This window comes from Sarcophilus harrisii, chromosome 1 (assembly GCF_902635505.1).
Source record: "Sarcophilus harrisii chromosome 1, mSarHar1.11, whole genome shotgun sequence".
Lineage (NCBI taxonomy): Eukaryota > Metazoa > Chordata > Mammalia > Dasyuromorphia > Dasyuridae > Sarcophilus > Sarcophilus harrisii.
The window spans coordinates 336,659,711-336,686,509 of NC_045426.1; the positions used below are offsets into that span (position 1 = coordinate 336,659,711).

The window sequence follows — 26,799 nt, forward strand, 5'->3', positions numbered from 1 at the left end:
TACAGGAGGGGGACTTGTATATGTGTAACACGGGAGGGGGAGTTATATATGTGTAACACAGGAGGGGCCTTTTCTGTGTGATACGGAGGGGAGTTTATATTGTTGGAGGGGCCTGTCTTCTGTGGATAAGGGAGGGGGGGTTTATATGTAAACGGGAGGGGTTTATTGTAACACGGGGGGGTTTTATTGTGTTAACGGGAGGGGGAGTTGTATTTGTAACCGGGGGCCTGTTCTTCTTTGTAAGGAGGGGAGTTATTGTAACAAGGAGGGGGCCTGTTTATCTTTGTGATACGGGGGGGTTGTATATTTTGTAAAGGAGGGAGTTCATGTGTAACACAGGAGGGGCCTGTTCATCTTTTGTGAATGGCGGGGGAGTTGATATGTGTAACAGGGGGTTATATTTCGGGGGGTTTTATTTTGTAACAAGGGGGTTTATTTGTGTAACACGGGGGGGTTTATATGTAAACGGAGGGCTTTCTATCGGGATCGGAGGGGAGTTGATTGTAACCGGAAGGGGCCTGTTCTATCTGTGGATAGGGAGGGGGTTGTATATTGTAACAAGGAGGGTTCATTTTTGTAAAGGAGGGGAGTTTTATTTTAACAGGGAGGGGGAGGATATGTTAACCGGAGGGGCCTTTTCATCTTTGTATTTGAAGGGGGGTTTTATTGTTAACGGGGGGGTGATATTGTAACACAGGAGGGGCTGTTCTATCTTGTGAAGGGAGGGGAGTTGATATTTAACACAGGAAGGGCCTGTTCTTGGGAAGGGGAGTTGTATATGGGAACAGGAAGGGGGTTCTTTCTGTGTCGGGGGGGGTTTATTGCCGGGGGGTTTATCTTGTGTCGGAGGGGAGTTGATATGGGAAACAGGAGGGGACCTGTTCTATCGTGAACGGGAGGGGGGCATTGTTTAACACAGGAAGGGGGCCTGTTCATCTTGGATGGGGGGGAGTTTTATTGTAACAGGGAGGGGGGTATTGTTAACGAGGGGGGTTCATTTGTAACGGGAGGGGAGTTGTATATGTGTAACACAGGAGGGGCCTTTCCATCTTTGATATGGGGGGTTTATTTAACGGGGGGGGTTGTATTTGGAACAGGGAGGGGGTTTATAGGAACGGGAGGGGGATTGTAACAAAAGGAGGGCCTTTCTTTGTGATACGGAGGGGGAATTGTATATGTGTAACGGGGGGATTGCAATTGTATAAAGGGAGGGGGTTGTATATGTGTAAAAGAGGGGCCTTTTTCACGGATAAGGAGGGGAGGTTTGTAACGGGGGGGGAGTTGCTTATGTGTAACAGGAGGGGGGAGTTCCATTTGTATAACACAGGACGGGGGAGTTGCATATGTGTAACACAGGAGGGGGCTGGTTCTATATGTGTAACATGGGAGGGGGAGTTGTATATGTGTAACACGGGAGGGGGCCTGATATATCTGAGTGATATGGGAGGGCAAGTGGTATATGTGTAACACAGGAGGGGGAGTTGTATATGTGTAACACAGGAGGGGCCTTTCTATCTGTGTGATACGGCAGGGGGAGTGGTATATGTGTAACACGGGAGGGTTGTATATGTGTAACACAAGAGGTGGCCTGTTCTATCTGTGTGATCCGGGAGGGGGAGTTGCATATGTGCAACACAGGAGGGTGCCTGTTCTATCTGTATGATACGGGAGGGAGTTGTATATGTGTAACACGAGGAGGGCCTTTCTATCTTGTGATATGGAGGGGAGTTGTATATATGTTAACAGGGAGGGGTTGCATTGTAACACGGAGGGAGTTATATATGTGAACACAGGAGGGGCCTTTCTTTATCTTTGTGATTAGGGGAGTTATATTGTAACACAGGAGGGGAGTTGTATATGTGTAACACAGGAGGGGCCTGTTCTATCTTTGTGATAAGGCAGGGGGAGATTTATATGTGTAACACGGGAGGGGGGAGTTGTATATGTGTAACACAGAGGGGCCTGTTCTATCTTTGTGATCTGCAGGGGATGTTATTGTAACACAGGAGGAGTTGATATTGTAACAGGGGAGGGGATTTGCATATGTGAACACAGGGCGGGCCTGTTCCTATCTTGTGTCTGGGAGGGAGTTGCATATGTGTAACAGGAGGGGGAGTTGTATATGTGTAACACAGGAGGGGCCATCTGTCTTGTGTCAGCAGGGGAGTTGAATGTGTAACAAAGAGGCCTTTCTATCTGTGATCGGGAGGGGAGTTGTATATGTGTAACACAGGAGGGGGCCTGTTCTATCTGTGTGATACGGGAGGGGGAGTTGTATATGTGTAACACAGGAGGGGGCCTGTTCTATCTTTGTGATACAGGAGGGGGAGTTGTATATGTGTAACACGGGAGGGGGAGTTATATATGTGTAACACAGGAGGGGGCCTGTTCTCTCTGTGTGATACGGGAGGGGGAGTTGTATATGTGTAACACAGGAAGGGGCCTGTTCTATCTGTGTGATACGGGAGGGGGAGTTGTATATGTGTAACACAGGAGGGGGCCTGTTCTATCTGTGTGATACGGGAGGGGGAGTTGTATATGTGTAACACAAGAGGGGGCCTGTTCTATCTGTGTGATACGGGAGGGGGAGTTGTATATGTGTAACACAGGAGGGGGCCTGTTCTATCTGTGTGATACGGGAGGGGGAGTTGTATATGTGTAACACAGGAGGGGGCCTGTTCTATCTGTGTGATACGGGAGGGGGAGTTGTATATGTGTAACACAGGAGGGGGCCTGTTCTATCTGTGTGATACGGGAGGGGGAGTTGTATATGTGTAACACAGGAGGGGGCCTGTTCTATCTGTGTGATACGGGAGGGGGAGTTGTATATGTGTAACACAGGAGGGGGCCTGTTCTATCTGTGTGATACGGGAGGGGGAGTTGTATATGTGTAACACAGGAGGGGGCCTGTTCTATCTGTGTGATACGGGAGGGGGAGTTGTATATGTGTAACACAAGAGGGGGCCTGTTCTATCTGTGTGATACGGGAGGGGGAGTTGTATATGTGTAACACAGGAGGGGGCCTGTTCTATCTGTCTGATATGGGAGGGGGAGTTGTATATGTAACAGGGGAGGGGGGAGTTGTATATGTGTAACAGAGGGGGAGTTATATGTGACAAGGGGGCCTGTTCTATCTGTGTGATACGGGAGGGGGAGTTGTATATGTGTAACACAGGAGGGGGCCTGTTCTATCTGTGTGATACGGGAGGGGGAGTTGTATATGTGTAACACAGGAGGGGGCCTGTTCTATCTGTGTGATACGGAGGGGGGAGTTGTATATGTGTAACACAGGAGGGGGCCTGTTCTATCTGTGTGATACGGGAGGGGGAGTTGTATATGTGTAACACGGGAGGGGGAGTTGTATATGTGTAACACAAGAGGGGGCCTGTTCTATCTGTGTGATACGGGAGGGGGAGTTGTATATGTGTAACACAGGAGGGGGCCTGTTCTATCTGTGTGATACGGGAGGGGGAGTTGTATATGTGTAACACAGGAAGGGGCCTGTTCTATCTGTGTGATACGGGAGGGGGAGTTGTATATGTGTAACACAGGAGGGGGCCTGTTCTATCTGTGTGATACGGGAGGGGGAGTTGTATATGTGTAACACAGGAAGGGGCCTGTTCTATCTGTGTGATACGGGAGGGGGAGTTGTATATGTGTAACAGGGGAGGGGTGAGTTGCATATGTGTAACACTGGAGGGGGGAGTCGTATATATGTAACACGGGAGGGGGCCTGTTTTGTCTGTGTGACACGGGAGGGGAAGTTGTATTGTATGTGTGTAACTCGGGAATGGGCCTGTTCTATGTGTGTAACACAGAAGGGGGAGTTGTATATGTGTGACACGGGAGGGGGTTCTACTCTGCTGCGATTCCTCCCAACTCTGGATCTATTATCTGCTTTAGAAAATTTACGCATCTGCTAAAGTGAAGTAGAGGTTGGGAAGTGTGGGGGCTGGGGAACTTGGTGCGCGTCTCAGATCACTGAGGCGCATCCTTCTTTCCCACCCTCCCCATGTCTGAGGAGCTTGCTACCATAGAAGGCAGGTGACAGAAGACTCACTAGTGGCGTCCCAGCCAGACGCTCGCTCCTCTCCGCCCCTCCCTAGGACCGAACGCTCGATTAGAATTCAAAATGGGAAGCTGACCCTGCGCTTGGCAAGCTGGAATTCCGAAAGCGCATGCGTTAGGGCCCAGCCTCGGCTGCGTATATGGAAGCGGTTGCCTGTGCCCCTCCCTACTCTGAAGGGAGACCGTAAACATCCAATGAGTGAGGAGGGTTTTGACGTATCGACAAACACACTGATCTCCGTGGCACCGCCCGTCACTGCGGCAGCGCCTTGTGTCTAGCGCCCCCTCTCGGTGCTGTGAGGAGTACCAGGGATCAGTGCTGGGGGAGGAGAGTGCTCTCAGCTTCGCTGCAACCTTTTCCTCCTTTAACATTTCCAGACGCACGACGGAGCGCAACCGTGACCCTCTCCTTTGCCACGGGGTGTGAGAGAGGCAGCGGCGAGTGAAGAGATGGATTGTGAAAGGAGGGACCACAGGGATGGCGGAAAGGGAGGGAAGAGAATAGCGCTGAGAAGGCAAGGGTTGGCTGCCACGCCTCTGCCCGTCGCCCGCGATCCTTCCGGTGTAAGCCGGAGCAAGGGGATGCATCCCTGCGGATGTGCCTGGGATTGGGCCCTTGGGGTGTCGTCCTAGCGGGCCATCTCCTCAGGAATTCTGACTTCCAAGCCTTCTTGTGGAGGTTGGGAAGGGGGGACCCCACACGTTTGGGGTCCCAGACCGCTGTCTCGGGGTGTCTCAAAAGAATTTGCAACCCATCTGTTCCTTAAGGGGCAAAGTTTTATTCAATAGTAATTATAACGCCATTAAAAAAAAAAAAAGCGAGCTGGACTTCTAAGGGAAGCAAGAGGAGACTTTTATCCAGCTTCTAGCATAGATATGCTCATTCTATGGCTCCAGGGTAGGGCGAGGGGAGTAGTTCTCACTGACCAGGTTATTACTGACAAGATTACCAGTCAGCAATGAATTGAGTGGTTTTACTGTTGTCTCAGGAGTTTGAAATGGGAGTTTCCTGAGGTTGGAAGCTATTTGATTAAGGAGTGGTCAGAATCAGACTCAGTATCCGAGTTTCCTGAGGCAGGAAATCTAGAATCACTGACTTCTTGCCAGAACAGAAGCCCCCCTAAAATCAGGGAGCCTCAAAATCATATTACATCATTCTTACCTGGAGATGTTTTTTTCTAAGTAGCTGTAATATCTTTCTTCGTCCACTACTATGTTCTCTTGACTCAGCCACTCTAGACTCCAAATCCGACGTCTGGGACCCTCTCCTTGAGACCCTCAGAATTAATGGTCAGGGACCCTCTTGGCTGCACAGCATATTCTGCCAATGAAGAACTTTCACGTTTTTCTTCATCTGTCAAAAGTGGGTAAAAAGTATTGAAAGAAGGCAATCATGTAACTGGGAAGCCTCTTTTCAGTTTTTTCAAGATACGCAAAGAACTGATGAATATTTATAAGAGCAAGAACCATCCTTGTAGACAAAAATCAGCAAAAGATAAGTACAACTAGTTCTCAAAGCAAGCTATCAACAATCACATAAAACTATTCAAAAGTAATAATAAAAAATGCAAATTAACACAACTCTGAGGTTCTACCTCACACCCATTAGATTGGCAAAAAGGGCAAAAAAGAAAAAGAAAATAGGAATTATTGGAGGGTCTTTGGGAGGACAAGAACATTGATATGCTGATAGTGGAACTGTGAAATGGCCCAGTTATTGAGGAAAGCAATTTGAAACTATAGCCCCCAAAATCATGAAACTGTACTTACCAGTTGATTCCACAAAAACCATTACTAGATTCATATTCCAAATTGATCAATGTTAGAAGGATGCCAAATGCACAAAATAAATTTATTACAATTTTTTTTTTTTTTGTTTTAGCAAAGAACCAGAAATAAGTAAGGTACCCACCAATTAGGGAATGACAATAAATTATAGCATTTGAATGTAAATGTATCATTAGAATTAATGAAAAGGATAGATTTAGAGAAACCTGGGAAAACTTGTATGAATTGATAGAGTGGAGTAAGCAGAATTAGGAGAATAGTTTTTGTATTGCCTACAGCATTGTAAAGGAATATTACTTTAAAGATTTCAAAACTGTCATGGATACTATAAACTAATCACCACTTGTGATGGCTGATGAAGAAGTGTGCTTCCCACCTCTTTGCAGAGAGTTTATGAAAACTCTCTGCAAATGAAAAAATATGAAAAAATATGTAGAAAGTAAATATATGATAGGTACAGAATAAGACATATTTTGAGACATGACCATTATAGTACAAACTATTTTATTTGACCACATTTATTTGCTAAAATGATGGGCTTTTATTGGGGCGGGTAGAGTGTTGTAGCGACAGAATGGGAGGGAGTAGAAGTGATACTAGAGCATATGTTCTGGGGTTCATTCACTCAACTCTCATTCACAGTGGCAAGTCAGGTTCACAAAAGGCCTCTACTATGCCTCTCATCATGGTACTAGAGGTTATTGCTTCTCCCTTATTGCTTTTAAATATTTCTCTATGCTACTAAAGTTCTGAATTTTTGATGACTATATTTCTAGTGGTTTTAAGCTTAAGGCTCCTCTCTGATGAAAGCCTATGAATGTACTTTAATTTTTGGGACAAAATTTCTGGTCTATTTCTTGTATGAATATTATAATACAATATCTGGAATCTTTGTTTATTCATATTTTAATGATTCTCAGATTGTCTACATTGTAGAGCCAAGTCCTCTAGCTCTGTTGCTCTGATTTGGAAGGGTTTTAAATGTGGTTGTATAGTTTTGCAAATCTGTTTTCTTCTTTTATCTCTCTATTTTTGCCTTCCATGTTAATATTTTCTATTGAATCAAGATGTCACTTCTCAAGCTTCTCTTTTAAATTATTTTCAATATATGTATATTAAAGTACATATATTGAAAATATATGTACATATATATAAGTACATATATTGTATATATATACTATATATATTGTATATATATATAGTATATATATACAATGTGTACATGTATATAGTATATATATATATAAGTACATATATTGTGTATATATATATATATATATGTACATATATTACTCCTTCCATAGGGAGCAATTTGGTATCAAAAGGATAAGAATAAAGGAATATTGCATAAAGAAAAAAAATAATTCAGCAAAGGATATGAGTGGTAAAAGAAAAGGTGTCTTTCAGAATAAATAGTTTAGAAAAGGAAAAGAATTTTGGTTCAATAAAAACTATTGAAAACACATGGTTTTCAGAGAGGATGCAAGTAGTTTGGAGCAAAAACAAAACCCAGACCCACATTAAAAAAGATTTAAAGTTATGCCTCTTTTGTATGAATAATTTTATGGTTTACAAGAGTGGAAAAAATTATATTTATTTATAAAAGACTGATAATCTGAGTAGAAAAACAAGTTTTCAGAGACATAAACTACGTAAGAGGATCATTTTGATAACTGGCAAATGATGGAGCTAGCAAGGCATTGTACTTGTTAATTTCATTTGCATGTAATTGTTTTAAGAATTAAGATGGAAAAATCACAAAAGGAAAAAAAGATCATATAACTGTTAGAAGACAATGGGATGATTAAACAAAGATATTATTTCAAAGGGATTATTTGGTGAGTTTTTGCCATATTAAATGACAGGTATCAGAGAATACTTATTTAATGCCCTGAAAGTGTGGCAAAGCCTAGTTGGTAAAGTCAAGAATAGTCAGGAGAGAAAAGACTCACCTGAATATAGAGAAGTGGACTTTACTGGACCTGTGTGAAAAATAGCAGACAGAACCATCAACTCACTACATTAGGCTTATCTAACAAGAAGATACCCGATTTGTTGAAGAGAAACTGAAGCTTAGGGTAAAAGAGTTTCATTTACAGCAAGTACCCTTCAGCACTAAAAATTTGGGAGAGGAGAAACCTCTTAAGAGACAAATAGCTTGTTGTTCTTTCTGTCCAATAGTTTGAGAAAAGTCGGAAAGACATGTAATATATAGCTAAATTGCAAACCTATATTGGATTACTTAATGTCTGGGGTGGGGAAGAAAAATTTGGAACACAAAGTTTTGCAAGGATGAATGTCAAAAACTATCTTTGCATATATTTTGAAAATTAAAAGCTATTATTAAAATTTTCTTTAAAAGAATGCTATCCAATTTGGAATTAAGTCTAACGAGTTATCAAACTGTGCATACCCTTTGATCCAGCAGTGTTTCTACTGGACTTATAACCCAAAGAGATCTTAAAGGAGGGAAAAAGACTCACATGTACCAAAATACTTGTGGCAGCCCTTTGTGTAGTGGCAAGAAACTGGAAACTGAATGGGTGCCCATCAACTGGGGAATGGCTTGAATGAGTTATGGTATATGAATGTTATGGAATATTATTGTTCTGTAAGAAATGATAAACAGGTTGATTTCAGAGAAGCTTGGAGAGACTTACATGAACTGATGCTGAGTGAAATGAGCAGAACCAGGAGATCATCGTGATGAGGTTCAGTGCCGGCACAGTTGTAGGAACCCCTTCTGGTTGGTGCAGGTCCTTCGTAAAAGAATTTGCAAAACTCAAAAAATTAGTCTGGCAAAAAGAAGTTTATTGGCACTGGGAAGTCAGCTTTTGCTAGGAGGCTGACTTCCTTAGTGGCAAGGTCCTGACAGAAAAGTAAAGGTCTAGCAGAGGAATCCTGGTAGAGAGATAAAATTCCTAGCAGAGAAATCCCGACAGAGAGGTAGAGAGGTGTGGTCCTGTTGGGGAAATAAGTGGTATAAGTGTAAGTGAAGTAGTAGGAACTTGAAAGTTATAGTAATGAGTGGAAGAAAATATATTCTTCCTCAACACTCCTGGATCCCTGAGAATTAGTGTTACTGTAATGTAACACTGATGGGGTGAATATGACCCCAACAAAAATAACCAAGGTCCTTGTGTTGAACCCTGGATGATAAACCATAGCCACCCCCTTTTTACTTGGAATTAGGACTGGAAAATTGAATTTAGGAACAAGCCCAGGAAAAACCTTGAAGCTCCAACCCCCTTTCCATCCAGGTGCATTATTTTGATCCTTACTAGGATAATTCCCCCTCCTTTTGAGTATTGCCCCACACTTCACTGTGTCCTGTCCTTGACCTTCTTATTTTGATCCCTTTCCTGTCAGGATTAAGTTATGATCCTTTCCTGGAATTATGGCTTGTCTGCCCACCCAATGTCCTTGCCCCCTTATCTGCCTTTGTTTCCTCTATAAGATTGTATACTCAGGTTATATACTCTGTTTGCAAAACCTAGTTAGCTAAAACTCTATATAACCTCTCTGCCTCAGTTTTTCTGTAGTATATGCTTTGGAAACATATTCCCATGCAGTCAGCTGACTTAAACTCTCCACATTAAAGATTAAAAAAAAAAACAATCTCGACTTGCCAGTTTCTCTGGTATTATACTTGGTAGCTAGATGGGTCATAGGGAGAAACATTCATAGAAGAGGGTCTGAAATACTATATATTATCAGGCCAAGTTTTTCAAAGAGCCCAGCTGGGAGGGACATTGACAGAATTATCTTGTCTTTTAGTGGGCCTTTTTTTGTGCTTAAGCAGGCCTTTGTTGCAATGAGTCCTAGTTGAATTCCATGTTGAATTCCTTGCATTAATAAAATTATTATAACCCCATAGTTACTATAGCCATTCAGAAGGCCAAATTACAAATGTCAGCTCCAAGGCTATTTTTTTCCTATTGGTGTTGTGCCACAGTTCTCTTAATGTCCTGACCCAATTTCCTTAATTATCCTATTCAGTTACTCTGCCTCAGGTTATAACCATTCCCTCTTAATGTTAGGATAAAGGTCTTATATCTTAGAGCTTATATCATTCCCTCTTAATGTTTAATGGGATAAAGCTCTTTATCCATTTTAGACATCATTAGAATATCAGGAGCCTCTCCAGTACCTCCCATTATGTCATCCTAGGTGCTTCCCCCCCATTAGATCATCCCCATCCAGGTACCTACCCCATTATGTTATTGTTCTTTTATTATCCTATAAAAGAATCTTATATCTGACATTCACTGCTGGATTCTTTGAGACCATAGTCTCATTCAGCCCTGGGACCAAACCGTGGATCCATTTGGTCCCGGTAAATCTCTCCCATTTAATAAATTATTAAATACTCTCTAATCTCTATCTTGCTCAGTTTCTCTGGCATTACATTGGTACTCCACTTAATTGACAACTGCTTCTATAAACTCAATGATATATGGGTACTATGAATAAAACTCTGGTCACTCAAAGCTTTGCATATTAATATTTACAGTACTTTCAAATTAGGGCTTTTAATTTTCAAGTAAATACTTGAATCAGTTTGCTAAGCAGAAGATGGCTTTCTAACTCTACATTATTCCAATAAGAATAGTGGGGCTATGAATGAGAAGAAAGGACTCATTTCCTCCTCTTTTCCATCATATGCTCTATATAGCAGGTCAGAAATGCAGTCACATTAATCATGCCCTTGGTTGTTTTGGCAGTCCTTGATATATTGCCAGAGCAAAGTATGATAAAATGAATCATACAATGTACCCTAACTTTCAATCTATGCCTGAGGTATTTCATGTACTGTAAATATGTGACTGAATTGGTAGAGAGAATGCTGAATGTGATGTGACATATGAGGGACAGAAGGAGCTCCTCAATAATAATTTACAACTTGCTTTCTTGGAAACTGAGTAATTTGTCTTTGGATGAGTTAGGGTATATCTCTTGTCTGAGCTGAGTTCTCATCTCATTTGCATCTAAAGCATTCATTCACTATTTTTTTTTAATATATTCTAATCTATAGATGTTCTTGGATTTCTTTTTGTTATTTGCTTGCATGAATGGGTATATTTATCCTCACTATTGGTGACAGTCTTTTCTAAAAACTGTAGTTGGTGAGATTTTAAATTAAATTAAAGCTAAATTATCTTCTTTAATAAAACAACTTGCAAGACTTTTGTGGGGGGAAGGGTGTTTTGAGTCAAAATAAACTAAACTATCAATGTTTATGAGAGCAGATAGATATGATTCTAATTCTAATATCCCAAAGAATAGAGAGAACAAAGCAGCCAGCCTTGAGAACACTTCTGCTCCCACCAAAGCAGGAATCAAGTCTCCTTTGGAGAGAGGTGAACAGATTAGAAGGCAACATCTTCCATGAGATATATTTAGACAATATATGTGAATAGACATACATGGGTAGCACATGCCTAATAGAATGTTGGAGCTAGTAGGGACCTTGGGAGGCACTTGATGCAGTGGAAAGAGCACTGACTGAATTTTCTTGCTGAGTCAAGAGTGAACTTCAGAAGTTGCAACAGAACAATAGAAAAATTCCAGCAAAACTGGTTCTGAGCAATGGGAACTCCAATAAAAGAGTAGTACCAAGCCTTAACTTACCTTACATAGTTATTATATGTAACCTGTAGTTCTTGTACCTTGCACTTTAGGTTAACACAACTTTTATTCAATTTTGGGGACTTCTTCAAAAATCTAATATTTCTTTGACTTGTTTTGCCCCTACTCAGAGCTCTCTCCAGAAAATTTTCAAATGTAGTTCCAATAATTCACATTTAGGTTCCTACATATATGAATAAAATAATCACGCAAGGAAATGATACATTTATTAGATATAGAAAAATCTTTATTTTACCTAGCATTAGAATTAGAGTAAATAGCCCCTAAGTGATATTACAATTTTCCTACTTTTCCAATAAGTCCAACTTTGGCCCATTATCTTTATTTGGTTCCTCATGTCCCTCATGTCATCACATTGTGTTTTGGACTCCTTCTAGAAGGGAAAATGAACTTGGAGTTACTAAAGAATCAACCCTATCAGATAGAATTTATATTGACCCATTAACTCATAGGAATAGCCAAGTCTGGATCTTTAGTACCTCTGTCTTGTGAATTTATTCCCCTTGCTGCTCTTTTGAGTTTGTTTTTATATCCATTCATCCAAATAAGAGAGGGCTGCCTACAAACTCCCACTTCTTTTGATAGAAGTCTGGATCCTGAACACTCAAATTTAAGGTTGCTACTAAGGCAACCCCAAAGTTGGCACTGCTTAGGAATTCTCTCTTTTTTTAGGAAGCTGGGAATCTGAACTTCATAAATTTCCTGGAATTCAGGAATTTCCACTTTTTGACCATGTATTTTCTAGGGCCTTGTACTGAACATATATGTGCTGCTACTTCTCCAAGGCTAGGTCCAGGCACTCTTGAGTCCAGGAATTTGGTCTTTGCTATTCTATCTCTGCCCTTGGTCACTATTGTTTGTGGATTAGTGGTAGAGTGTCAGACATTCTGACAAATGATCTGTCAAAATCTGCTTTTAGGTCTCTGATTGGTCTAGATATATCTGAAAAGTGAAAGAAAGATAGAAAAAAAAGGCTCACTCCCTTCTTTTAATAGATTCAGGAGCAAAAGAGTGGCTTTAACATACAAGAGAATGGAAGCCAACCAATTTATCCCCAATTAATACAATCAAAGTCTCAGTCAAATGCTTGTCACTCTTTAAAATTATCAAGCTGATCAGGGAACTTCCTTAACTAATCTTCTAATCCAAGTTTTCTTAGACTTACTGGGTAGGGGCATAGAACACAAGAGAAGTTTAAAAAAAAGAAATCCTTGAAAATGAACTCCTGTCTTCAGTACCATGTGAGTCTTTAATACAATGATTACATAGAGAGGGGAGTGCTTCTCTTGATTAACTACATATTTCTTAGAAGCAATACTAAAGACAGGGCTACCTTCCCTTGTAAGTACTGATGCCTAATGCATATGTTATGGATTGTATTGCATTTTAAGGATGGACTATATAAATGATTTCACAGTTGTTAGAAGACTGGTGCTATGGAATCAATGAAGAACTTCATAAACCCCCATTGATTTAGAGGATAAAGGCATCATTGAGAAAAAAACCATGCAGATAATTTTGGGATTATTAGATAGGTATAGACTATTTGTTAAGATACTCAAAAGAGAGGTCAATACAGACAGTATCCTTTGTGAGTCTTAAATTCTTAAAGAGAATCTCCTTTCTTAAAGAGAGGAATCTCCTTTCTAAGAAAAAGAGAACTATGTCAGATACAATTAAATTATTCTATTGGGACAATACCCCTCCAGCTTTGTTACTCACAAATATTAAAACAAAATGATAGCACTGGGAGAATTAGAACATGGAATGTTAGAGAAATGGGACTGAGTATAGAATGTTACAAAAATTGTCACATGTGGCTACAATGTATGTTTTTTTTTTTTTGCTTAATTGTTTTTCTTTGTGACAGAAAGATTCACAAGAGAGGGGAAAGGGAAGATGTTGAAAAGAAAGATTGTATCCAGGAAGATTAATAAAGATATTTTTAAGGGATGGGAGAACAAACTAGAGTGTAAGGTAGATTTACAATTGGAATAACAACAATATAGAATGATGTGATCCAAAAACTTGGTTGACCAAATAGGGGAGTAGGAACAGTGTGGAAATACAGAAAAGGCAGAGTTTAAGAGGAAAAATATGTTACTATCCAGCAGGCATTATTTGAAGAACACAACGACCCTGATTAGTTAAATGAAAATGGTTATTTGGCAAAAATAGTTCTTATAGTGATGAAGAGGGAACCTATAAGGCTCAACAATAGTGCTGAAAAAATTCTACCTAAAACCTTATTGAAAACTCTTTTCTCTGATTCTGTAATTATCAAGAAAATTTTTTTTCCTGACTCTTATGTCACCTACCTTAAGAGAGTATATATTGGTTAGTTTTCTCTGGCAATTCCAGTTAGATTTGCAAATATACATATTGGCATTGTATTTTTCACACTAACATGCTGTTAAGTTGACTTGGCACATGCCCACTTTCAGGATGTGGAAGTGAGGTTCTGCATGTTAGAGAAGAGAAGAATGAATAGAGGACCTAAAAAAAAAAAAAGACCTTTGCTTGCATTTTCTTTGAGCCTGATGTATGTATGTATGTTTTTGTCTTGTTTGGAAAAGTTCCACACAAGATCGTGACTCATTAGCCAGATCAAAATATGAAGCCTGATGCAAACTGGGTGTTTATATTTTTCAGGCAGAGTAACATCAATAAATATGTAGCAAGTTCCCCTTTTCATTAGGGACATTAGTTTGTTTAGAATGGAGGAGTGAACAATCCTCCCACCCCATCTCCATTTATCATTAAAAATTACATGAGGTTGAAAAAAGTACAAAAGTGTATAAAAGTGAGAGGTAGAAGAGAGGATAGAAAGAGAATGTAAATGAAAAACAATGGATAAATTGACAGATGAAGAGATGGATATGGATATAAAGATGATATAATTTCAGAAGTATAGATTTCATATAGATTCAGACATACAAATTTCAGACATATAAATATTCTACAACTGATTGATAAGAATTATACTTGTATTCCATGATATCCCTACTTCAAAGTCTCATGTGGCCCAGAAATAACCCTGTGTTCTCAGAGGCTGTGACTGCAGAAAAGAAACTGAGAGAGATAAATCCTACCAAATTTGAAAGGCTTCAAGGGCAGGTTTGATAACAATCTGAATGTCTGTAATCAAAAACCCAATCTAATTAATTGTAGAGAGGTTCATCACCTAAAAGCTAGTCACTGGGTGATGATTGTTCTTTTGTTTTGTTTTGTTTTGTTTTTTAGATGCAGCACTTCAGGAAGACTATCTACAGAATGACAGAAAAGGGTGATCTGTATCTGGAAAGAGATACTGACATCTATGAAATCATCATCTTTACTGGCACTGAACCAAATCAGATAATAAATGTGAAAGCACTTTGAAAAGCAAAGTAAACAAAACCAAAAAACTTCTGTTTTAATAATAATAATAATAGCTAACATTTATACAGCACTATAAGATTTTTTTTAGCACTATAAGATTTACAAAACATTTTACACATATCTCATTTGAGATGTGAATAATAATAACAACAATAATATAAACTGAAATAGAAAGAAAGAGAAATGGAAATTAGATCTATATTAGACTAATAACTTCTGAGACTTGAAAGCTTCTGTATCCACTGCATATTTTTCATCACTAAGTGGAAAATTATCAAATAATACTAATCAGATACCAATTTCTTAGCATTGTTGGGAAGTTTTTTAACTTTGAGATATGAAGGCAAACTTGGTGTGTATACCTTTTAGGCAGAGTAACATTAATAAATATGTAGCAAGTTCCTTTGTCCATTAGGGACATTAGTTTGTTTAGAATGGAAGATTAATGATTATTACTAATGTAGATCTGATGAGAGAGGTTCAGAGGTTCAGGCAGGAATAGAGAGAAACAGAGAGGGAGTGAAAGAAGGGGGAAAAGAGAAAGAGAACAAACAGTAAAGATATGGTAGCCCATTCCCCCCCTTCTCTCACTGTTCCTCTCTCCCTTTCCTCAACAATTTCCTTAGTGCCCTCTTCACCTCCTTGTTCCTCAGAGTGTAGATTAGGGGATTAACCATGGGTGTAACTACTGAATAAAACAGAGAGATGAATTTGCCCCGGTCCTGAGAACTACTCTTGGCTGGCAGTAGATAAGCATAAATGGCTGAACCATAGAAGAGGAATACTACTATCAAATGGGAGCCACAAGTATTGAAAGCCTTACGCCGGCCTTCAGCTGAATGAATCTTCAGGACAGCCTGGGCAATGTAGCCATAGGAAACAAGGATGATGCTCAGGGGCACTGCAGTGAAGAAGGCACATACACCATTGAGTACAGCCTCGTTGAGGCTCGTGTCCCCACAGGCCAACTTGATTAGAGCTGGCACTTCACAGAGGAAATTATCAACTTCCCGGCGTCCACACAGTGGGAGCTGCAGAGTGAATGTTGACTGAATTAGGGAGTTTCCCAGGCCACCTAGCCAGGCAATAGCAGCTAGCTGCCAGCAAAGCCGAGGGTTCATGATGATCATGTAGTGCAGAGGTCTGCAGACAGCTACATAGCGATCAAAGGCCATCACAACCAACAGGATGCACTCGGTGGCCCCCAGCCAGAGGAAGACGTATAGTTGGGTTATACAGCCATCATAGCTGATGGTTTTGTCAGGGCCCCACAAATTCAACAGCATTTGAGGGACTGAGCTTGTGGTAAAGGCAAGGTCAAGAGAAGAGAGGTTACTGAGGAAAAAATACATGGGTGTATGAAGCCGGGCATCCAGGCGCGATACTAAGATAATAGTCAAGTTGCCCACCAAGGTTAACATGTAGGAGAACAGGATGGCGACAAATAAGATCATCTCCAGCTGGGGATAGTCAGAGATACCCATCAGGATGAAACCTTTAAAGGAGCTGTGGTTTGCTCCTCCCATCACTGGCCACCTTGTGTCCCCTAAAGAAGAGAGAAAGGTTACTAGACTGAAAAAAGAGTCAGGAGAGCAGTAAGAGTGTAAACTTGTTGGACAAGATTAATGTCTTCAATGTCAGGTCTTCAGGAAAGCTAAGACCAGGAAAAAAAAGAAAAAGAAAGGAAAGGATAAAAGGAAAAAGAGGGGAGGGAGGAAAAGAGAAGAGAGAAGAGGAAAGAAGGATTAAAGATTGTTTCATGGGTTTTCTGGCTCCAGGGCATCTACTAGTTGGCTCTGTCAATCCCAAATCTATCTTTACTGTTACCAAAACCACTAAGAATTCCCCAAATGAACAAGGAACCAAAAGAAGAGAAACAATGAGCTATTAGGACAAATTAGAGAATAAGGACAGCCAAGATGGTGAAGGGAACTCAAAACCATGCTGTATGAAGACTGGGGTGAAAGAATTAGGAATATGTAGCCAGCAGTAGAGAAGATGGGCAAAGATTGCTCTGATAATTGTCTTTAAATTGTGGGAGGAGTATCAGATGGAAAAACTATTTGACTTATTTTATTTGGGCCCAAAAGGCAAAACTAGAAAGTTATAGTGAGCTTGATTCAAATTCAACTTATTAAAAAGTTTCCTAGTACTCGGAGTTGTCCAAAAATGGAATTAGACAGCTGTGAGCATGTGGGAGAATAAGTATATTGAGTTCTTCCTCATTTAGAGGACTTCAAGTGGGTCCTGAGTAACAAATTTTTGCAAATATTGTAGAGAGAATTCATGCTTTAGGTGTAGTAGACTGATTTAGATAATATTTGAAATCTCTTCTATCAGACTTCAGAAATGGACCCATGGGTTTTAAGCTTGGAATGTTTGCATAAGGTTCTCCTTGTTGATGTAGAGAATGATTACTCAAAAAAACAAAAAAATGCTCCATACTAGAGAGTTATTTGAGGAAGGAAAAGTAGCTATGTACTTGAGGTTACAGGGACAGATAGCTTCCAACTATTTTCTAGAACTATTTAAAAGCAACTAGATGGCAGAATATCCCTGATTTCAAGAGAACCTGAGTTTAAATCCAGCCTCAGACACTTAACACTTACTAGTTGTGTGACCCTGCACAAGCCACTTAATCCCAACTGTCTCACCAAAAAAAAGAATAAATAAATAAAAGCATCAGGAAGACTGTTTGGGACTAATATTGATCTCTTGGAACTGAGAGAAGTGAAGGAAGAAGCATGGATGCAGAATTAGTATTTATGGTGAGAAGTAGTTATGTGCAACGGTTAGAGTGAGGAGACCAGATGATGCGAGTTCAAATCAGCCTTAGACATTTATTAGCTATGGGATCCTGGGCAAGCCATATAATCTCTGTGTCAGTTTCCTCATTTGTGAAGTGGGATAATAATAGCATATACCTCCCAGGATAAAACAAGGTAATTAGTAAAATGCTTTACAAAACTTAAAACACTATATAAATTATTAACTACTATTGTGATGAGTACAATGAATGGATGACCTCTTGTTGGGGATGTTACAAAGGAAGAGCTTTTCCAGTGAGTATAGGTTGGACTATTTGGCTTCTGAAATCTCTTCCATCATTATGATTACACTGGTACTGAATTTGTAGGATAAATGAGTTGTACTAGATAAATAAATGGGTTATAATATGGAAATGGGTTTGATAAAGGGAATTTGGAGAAAGTGAGCAGAAAGCAAACGAGTAAAGATAGACTTCCATGAACACAAAAGAAGTGAAAATGAGTGAAAAGGTAAGAAGGGTAAATCTAGAAGTGGTTTTTTGACTTGTGATCTGAGAGGGACTGTATGTGGGAACCTGGACCCTAATATCATATTCCTCTACCCTTCTCCCCAAAGTATTGAAGAGTAGTGATGAGAATGAGTTTTAATTTCATACCAGATAGCTAGATTAGTTATTTTTTGAGGTCTTTTATTCTTTGGGGGGAAGTTGTGTAAAAGAAAAGGGAGTATAGGAGACCCTAGGATACATGATCTTGAGTAATAGAGTTTCAAAACATCTTCTCCCTTTGGGATTCTGGAATTCTAAGATTTAAGAAATGGAGGAAAGAATGATGCCATTTTAAAATGCCAATTTAATAAAGATAAGGACAATCAAAAATGATAAAGCTTGAGAAAGAGAAATCTTTGAAGTCAATAAAACAAAAAGAAATGGGATATATAGGATGTCACCCTAAAACTTTTTCTACCAAATCCCAGAATATTAGAATGAAGGAATGCAAAGGAGATACATATAAACAGAATAAATCAAAAGAAAGCCTACATTGCTGCACAACAATGAATAAAGTTATGGAATTTTCCCCAAGAGATGATATAGGCTGAAAAGGTAAACCATTTCAAGAAGTGTTTATGTGAATTTATGGATGATAATTATAATCATTCAAGAAAACTAGATTGTTGTAACACCATTCTTAGTCTTATTGAAATGATAGAGGACAAGATTAATGTAATCCTTGATTGTCCTTTCACCTGAGATAGAGTCAAGGGCTAGATGGGTCATGAAACTAACCCAGTATGACAATTTTTAGGTTCTAATGAAATAAAAATTTTACCCTTTGCTAATTATGGACCACAATAGCCTATTCTTGCTCCCATCAAACCCAAGTTTAATCTAACATCCTAAAAAAAGATTAAAAGTTCATCAGAAACCAATGAATAGTCCATCATCTAAATTTTCCCCATCAATGCTTTATAGTGTAAGATTAATTCTGGAGTTCATTCTGGAGCACTTGTGACACCACACAGGAATGTGATTGATCCCGATTTTTCCATTCACTTCCTTAGCCCTCTCAACTTTTTACTTGTATAACTGATTGAAAATAATTCTGAAATTTGAGGCTACCTGACTCTTGAGTAATTTCTGACCTTTAGAAAAGTCATGGGGTTTTTGAATATTGTATAAAAATGAACCTATATTTTCCCATTGATCTAAGAATATCAGAATTGAGAGTCAGGTTTTGAATCTTTAAATATAACTTTAATATTAGCCTTAGTAGCATACAATCAGGAAAATTATTTAAAATGTATACAAACAAATCTATATATAGATAGATATTTACATTTTCTTTTCCTTCCTGATAGTGCAAGATTCATAAATATAAACTCATTTTAATATTAGCTTGAGCAATATGTGATTAGGAAAGGAAATCATATAAAATAAATGTTACATATATGTAGATAAACCAGATTAGATTAACAAATAGATACTATACTCTAGATTCTAGATGGGTTTTTGGATTATTTTTTGGTTTGATTCTTTGCATCCCTGCTTCTCTGTCTTAATACAGATAATTAACTTCTGTACTCCTTACAATTCATTTACTTTATTTACTTGTCTGACTACCTTGCATATAAAATTAAATCAGAATTTTTTTTGATGTGACCTAAATGATGGAAAATAGACTTATACATAGACTGAATGCCGAGAATGTAATGGGGAAGTAAGGCTATCTGAAGCCTATGATCAATGGTTTCTTCTTTCCCCTTCTCTCCCTCTCCTGATCATCCCTTGCCCTTCCTTCTAGGTTTCCTTCCTCCATGACACCAAATGTTTTGACTGTTGTCTTGCTCTTTTTCTGTAATCTACAAACAGGAATGAATCCTGACAAATTGAAACTAATGGTGGGGGGGAGTAGGGGGTGGTCTTAAAACAAAAAATTTGGAAATAGATGATCATCTCTGAAACCCCTTCCCACTCAGTCATTCTACATTCTATGATTTCAAGGTCCCTTCCTACTCTGAGATTCCAGGTTCTAAAGTCAAGAGATAAAGCTAATCTTGAATCATAGCTCTAGAAAGGACCTTAGAGATCATTTGGTCCAAGTGGGATGTGCTGGTAAATATTTAACAGCAAACTCCAAAAAGAAAGAGCATGCGTTTAAGTTTAATTTGCACTATTAAGACTTTCTCCATTGCTTTCTTAACTCTAGATAATCAACAAAGCAATATATCAAGCACCAATTTGTAGCAATACTGATTTCCAAAGTATAAATGCCTACACTGAAAATTCAAGAGTCCACTTTGAGAGCTGGTTAGAACTGACTCCAGTGCATCCCTGAAACTTTTTGTTTTATAGATAAGAAAGCTTAGAAAAGTAAAGGTTATAAAGGTTATACAGTATCTCTACTAATTATTAACTGCGGGACCTTGGTGATATTAGCAAGGAGACAGTAACAGTTATGCTTTTGTTATGGGTGTTAGACCTTTGTCTATCAGGGGGCAAGGAGCTTTGAACTACACAACTTCTCAACCTTCCTTTTTTCTAGAGGAGTATTTCTGTGACTCAGACTTCCATGCCCTTCCACATGTCATCGGCTCTTCTACTAGAGTGTAACCATCTCAAGAACGAGGTCTAGGTCTATCATTTTTGTTGTTCCTCTTTTCCTTCCTTGAGCACCCCATAAATTCCAAAAAGTAGTTATTTTAGCAGAAAGCAATCTTTGCTATCAGGCAGCCCTTAACAATGCCAAATTAACCTACTTCTTATTAAACACTTTTATTTCTGTTTTTTCCTTCTTGGAGATAAATTGGATAATAGTGGGTCTGTAATATGCTCAAAAATATTTACCATGTCATTTCTTACCTATCTTTCCTCCTGGATCAATAACCCCAGTCCTCTCAAAGCATCATTGAAATTCCATGATTTTCTCCTCCATCCTTTTCTATTTCTCTATCGCTCTTTTCTTCTTTCTTCCTCCCTCTTATGTAATTATAAAAATTTAGATTTGGGAATGGACCTTAACTGGAAGTCATTTAATCTATTTGTCTTCCTCCATTTTCCTTACCCTTACCCTTAGCTTCTCCCAGGAAAAAACTTTACAGATCATATGTGGAAACATGGCTTTGGCTTTGGGATTTTTCTTGAATCTTTTCTACATCTCTGATTCTTCACTTTCCCCTCCTTCCCCTTCATCTCCAAATTATTTAATCTCCAAACTCTTCCAGTCACTGAGTGCCTAGAATGTAATAGGTAAGTAGGGCTATCCTGAAGTCTGTAATAAATGGTTTCCTGCAAATCTTCTCCTTTCCCCTTCCTTCTCCTGCTTACCCCTTGCCCTTCCTTTTAGGTTTCCCTTCTTCGTAACACCAAAAAAAAATGTTATTTTGGCAGGAATGAATCCTGCCAAATTGGGACTAATAGGGGTTACTTTAAATCAAAGAGACTGGATTAGATAATCATTTCTCAAGTCCCTTCTCACTCAGCCATTCTACATTCTATGATTTGAAGGTTCCCTCCAACTTTGACATTTAGGTTCCAATATGGTACCTACCTCTAATTTTTTTGTGCTATGATTCTCCCTCAACTGAATGAAATGGAAACATCCACACGTAGATGAGCACTACTTCACATTGCAAGACACTAATAACTAGTTTTCATTTCTATTTACTTAGTTGAAGATTTTAACTCTTGCCACCTACTTCACCTTTTAAAGGAAGCCTTTCCTTTGCTCTATGAAGGAGAAGGCTGTTTGTCTCCAGTTCCCTCTTTGGAACTTCCTTCCTCTTTGGGGTACAGGACCTGACTACCCATACATTGTCCCCCTGGCTCTGAGAACCTTCTCTGTGGCTCACAATCCAGACCTCCATATTCTAAATATTTCCCTTTCTCCTTCAAAAATTGCCCATCCTATGTCCCAAAGTAACAGACAAGGCTTGCTTTGTGCCTGGAGCTGACCTAAGAATTAACTCTTTCCTGAAGTGTTTCCAGAAGACCAGAACCCAGGTTTCCCAATTCCCTCTGTACTGGCTTTCCACTATATCATATGTGTGTGGAAAGGGAAAAGGATTGAATTTGGAATCAAAGGACTTGGCTGTGCAATTTTGGTCAAATCACTTAACTCCTTCGGGCTTCAGTTTCTTTATTTGAAAAAGAAGGAATTGAGATGAGCTATCTCCCTCTCAGCTCTAAACCTATGGGTGATGATGAATTAATGTTACCTCCCTCCAAGGCAACAATTGAATTTTAAAACATAATTGCATGCTCTTGATGTTTTAGCTTAACGGAGTGACTATGAATGGAATACAGAGATACTGAATGTGGGAACTAGAGGAAGGGGGCTTTAGAAATGGCCTTGTCTGACATGTCAGGAAAGTGATATGCCCTGGTCACAGAGAGAGATGGTGAGAAAGTTAGGCTGCAGAGACCGGATCTTCTGACCCCTATTCCAATGACCTTTCTGCCCTAATTCTCTACCAGGGTGGGGGGGGGGGAAGAGATATTTTTGGGAAAGGTGAACCTTTTGGCTTTACCCTCCAAAGCTAACTGTAGGCAGCTGTCTTTTCTGCTTTCATGCAGAGCTAGTGGCTTCAATCCAGAGTAAGGTCTTCTCACCAATATTCTTTCCCCCCTTCTCAAACAAAGAACATTGACACCTATCTCCAGAGCAGAGGGTTTTTATCCCTTTTGTGTTATGGATCTTTTTGGCAGTCTGATAAAATCAATGGACCCCTTTTCAGAATAATGTTTTTAAAAGCATAAAATAAAATACACAGAATTTCAAAGGAAACCAAAGATTGCGCTAAGTGGCACAGTGGAATCAAGTGGAATCAAGAAGTGGTTGTTATTGAATCATTTCAGTTATGTCTAATTTTTCATGACCCCATTTGGGGTTTTTTTTTTTTTTTTTGGCAAAGATACTGTCGTGGTTTATCATTTCCTTCTCTAACTCATTTTTCGGATGAAGAAACTAAGGAAAATAGGTTAAGTGACTTACCCAAGGTCATATATAAGTATCTGAGGTCAGATTTGAACTTAAATATTCCTGACTTCATGTCCAAGCTTCTATCTAGAGAGCCACCTAGCTACCTTGGCATCAGGAATACCTCCTGTATCTTTGTCAAGAAAACTCAAAATGGGATCACAGAGAGTTAGACATGACTAAAATGATTAAATAACATCAGCAGCAGCAACAACAAATGAAATCAAAGGCCAGTGAAAATAAAAATGCATATTTTTCCTCCATCCAAGTTTATAGAATCCTTGAAATCTAAACATAGACTCCTTGAGGATCCGTGGTCACCAGGTTAAAAGACACTGTCCTAAGGTCAATTAGTCAATTAGCATTTATTGAGTACCTAGCCAGGTACTGTGCTAATTGCTGGGAATACCAAGAAAGCTGCCCCTCCAAAAGTCCCTGTAGTGAACCATATTACTTAACAACATTAATTTCCACACCTGAAGACTGGGTATCTAGATTCTATTACTGAGATACTATATCCCAAAGTCTCTGTTTCATAGCAAAAAGATCTCAGCCTAGGCCATTACACAGCAGAATGAATGGGTATTATTGCAGTATGTAATGAAAAAGTCCCCTAAACAGTCCTTGGACATCTATACTTACCTGTACTTGAGCACCTAATTTCTGGAGGGCCAGATAGATAGATCCTTTGAAGACTAAAAAATAGGTTACTTGAAGGGTCCTTCTCCCAGGCTTCTGCTTGGATTATAGGCTTTTAACAATGGGACAGCATCTGATCCTCTAAGGAGCCCATGTTGGCTGTTTCCAGGTTTGGCTCAGTTGCTGATTCTGAAAAAGCTCATGGGAGAATCAAGGCTTTCCACTTCCAATTAGTAATAAGCACTAAAATAGCTGGAATTCAGGAAAAAAGTTGTCCCTAAAGAGCCAAGACAGTCTCCTAAATTTCCTTCCCATTCCTATAAGGCTTTCCTCTCCAATTCCAATATTCTTTATTATTATATCTTAAAATAATTACATTTGTCTAGTGCTTGATACTTTTGAATTTTGAATACTGAATAATATTCATTTTTATTTGGTCCTAAAGACACTGCTGTTATGTAAATAGGGTAGAAATTATTTATTCCTGTATAGCAGAGAAAGAAACTGAGGCACAAAAGAGGAAATTACTTGTTCAAAGTCACACATCTCTTGATTTTACCATCACTCACAATTGTTCCACTTCCATACTGGTGAAATCTGAAACAATAAACTATATTTCTTTCTACTTCATGACTGATAATTAGGGGTATGCTTTTAAATGTTTACCAACTGACTCTCTGGAATAAAAATATAGGTACCACACACTTTTAAATTTAATCTGCATTATTAACAGTTTCTCTATCATTTTCTTAAGACTAGATAATTAATAAAGCAAATAATTAAGCAAATCTATATCTGTATCCTAAATCTCTTTAATGAATAGCAAGGAAGCAGATTGTGGTCCCTTTAAGAAACTGTATTTCCTATTGATTTGTGATTCCTTTCAGATTCCCAGCTCTTCCTGGCTGAGACATATCAGTCCAGGAAGCCAGGACCTTTGATTCACAAATGCTGGTCAAAAGCACCCCTTTGAATTCCAATAGGAGATCCCAACTTGTCCCAGCCCCCACTGGATCTGCTCTGCTCCGGTTGTCCCAGCTCCCATTCTGACTTGCTTGGGCCACCCAGCTTAGACTTTCCAACCCGCACCAAGACAACCAATATAATAAGCTTCCATCAACTAAGGTCTTTGCAGATGGACCTCAGTGGCTTACTCAGCTGCCAGGACTTTCTGTCCACTGAGAACTACATTCTTAGTGCAAAACTCTATTTTCCATAGATCTGCCCACTGGAATAATATTCTTTTCCAGTGTTATCCTCTCTTTATCCTCACCTATTTCCCTAACCAGACTTTATATCTCTCGGTCAGGATTTCTAACCTTACTTCAAATTCCTATAATAAATCTTTTTTATCAATGTAGGTTTTCGGGTCTTTAAATTCCTTTACAGAGAACCTCTGCGTCGCTAGAAGGGAGTCCCCAAAACTCCCTACCCTTGTGCCAAATCCCAAGGGGTTGCAGGGGAGCCAAACCTCTCCATTTGGTTCCCTGAATCATGAACCTGCCACTAGACCTTATTTAACTCCCTGACCACCAGAAACTCTAATTTCATTTTGGTTCCCTAAATCTAAACCTCATCAGCATGGGTCATCATCAGTTCTCTGAAATCATGAATGGTCATTGTATTGATCATTATTCCAACAACTTTCAAAGGTTTTTTGTTTGTTTATTTTTTACAATGTTGTTTTTGTTGTATAAATTGTCCTTCTGGTTTTGCTATTCATTTTCAAGTTAGAATTGATTAAGAACTTTTGTCTTTAAAAATGTTTATTTTATATTATTATTGTTTGTAGTATAATTATTTTGATTCTGCTTATCTCAACCATTTATATTCATATGAAAAAATGCTCTAAATCACCATTGATTAAAGAAATGCAAATATTTGCATACCATAAGGTACCACTTCACACCTCTCATATTGGCTAAGATGACAGGAAGAGATAAATGATGAATGTTGAAGAGGATGTGGGAAAACTGGGACACTAATACATTGCTGGTAGAATTGTGAACTGATCCAATACTCTGGAGAGTGTTAGGAACTATGCCCAAAAGGCAATAAAACTGTGCATATTCTTTGATCCAGCAATGATCTGGGTCTATATCCCAAAGATGGAAAATCCATCTTTCCATCTTTGGGAAAACTGACCCACATGTGCAAAAATATTTGTAGCAGCTCTTTTTGTAGTGGCAAGGAATTGGGAATTGAATGCCCACCAATTGGGGAATGACTGAATAAAATATGGTATATGTATGTAGTGGAATATTATTTCTGCTAGAAATGATGAGCAAGCTAATTTCAGAAAAGACTGGAAAGATTTATGTAAACTAATGCTGACTGAAGTGAGCAGAACAGGAAAACATCATACACAGTAACAGCAAGATTATGTGATGATCAACTGTGATAGACTTAGCTCTTCTCAGCGATGTGGTGATCCAAGGCAATTCCAATAAACTTGGGATGGAAAATGTCATCTGCATCCAAAGAGAGAACTATGGAGACTGAATATGGATCAAAACATAGTATTTTCACATTTTTTGTTTGCTTGCTTCTTCTTTCTCTTGGTTTTTTTTTCCTTTTTGTTCTAATTTTTCTTGTACAACATGCCAAATATAGGAATATGTTTAGAAGAATTGTACACAGTTAACCTATATCGAACTGTTTTCTTTCTTGGGAAGAGGGCAAAGAGAAAAAAAATTTGGAACACAAAATCTTACAAAAATGCATGTTGAATATTTAACATGTATTGGTCTACCTGCCATCTGGGAGAAGAGGTGGAGGGAAGGAGAGGAAAACTTGAAAGAGAAGGTTTTGCAAGGGTCAATGATGAAAAATTACCCATGCATATATCTTGTAAATAAAAAGCTATAATAAAAAATGCATGTTGAAAACCATCTTTACATGTAATCAGGAAAATAAAATACTATTGATTTTGCTCAATGATATGTCTTTCTTGAAATCATTTTTTTCATTTCTTACAGCACAAAAGTATTACATTACATTCATGTGCTACGACTTTTTCATCGATTCCTCA

The 26,799-nt window shown here is 38.9% G+C and overlaps 1 protein-coding gene across 1 annotated transcript; it reads right to left on the minus strand.

Moving 5' to 3' along the window:
* Nucleotides 1–15,473: 15,473 nt before the first annotated feature.
* LOC100927323 (olfactory receptor 15) lies at nucleotides 15,474–16,610 on the minus strand. Its single transcript, XM_003761892.2, has one exon. It carries the CDS (start codon nucleotides 16,410–16,412, stop codon nucleotides 15,474–15,476), a length of 939 nt encoding a protein of 312 aa, XP_003761940.1. The 5' UTR covers nucleotides 16,413–16,610.
* Nucleotides 16,611–26,799: the final 10,189 nt, after the last annotated feature.

Excerpts from the sequence above, each read along its gene's own strand:
- LOC100927323 (XM_003761892.2), bottom strand. The coding sequence starts at position 16,412 with ATGGGAGGAGCAAACCACAGCTCCTTTAAAGGTTTCATCCTGATGGGT.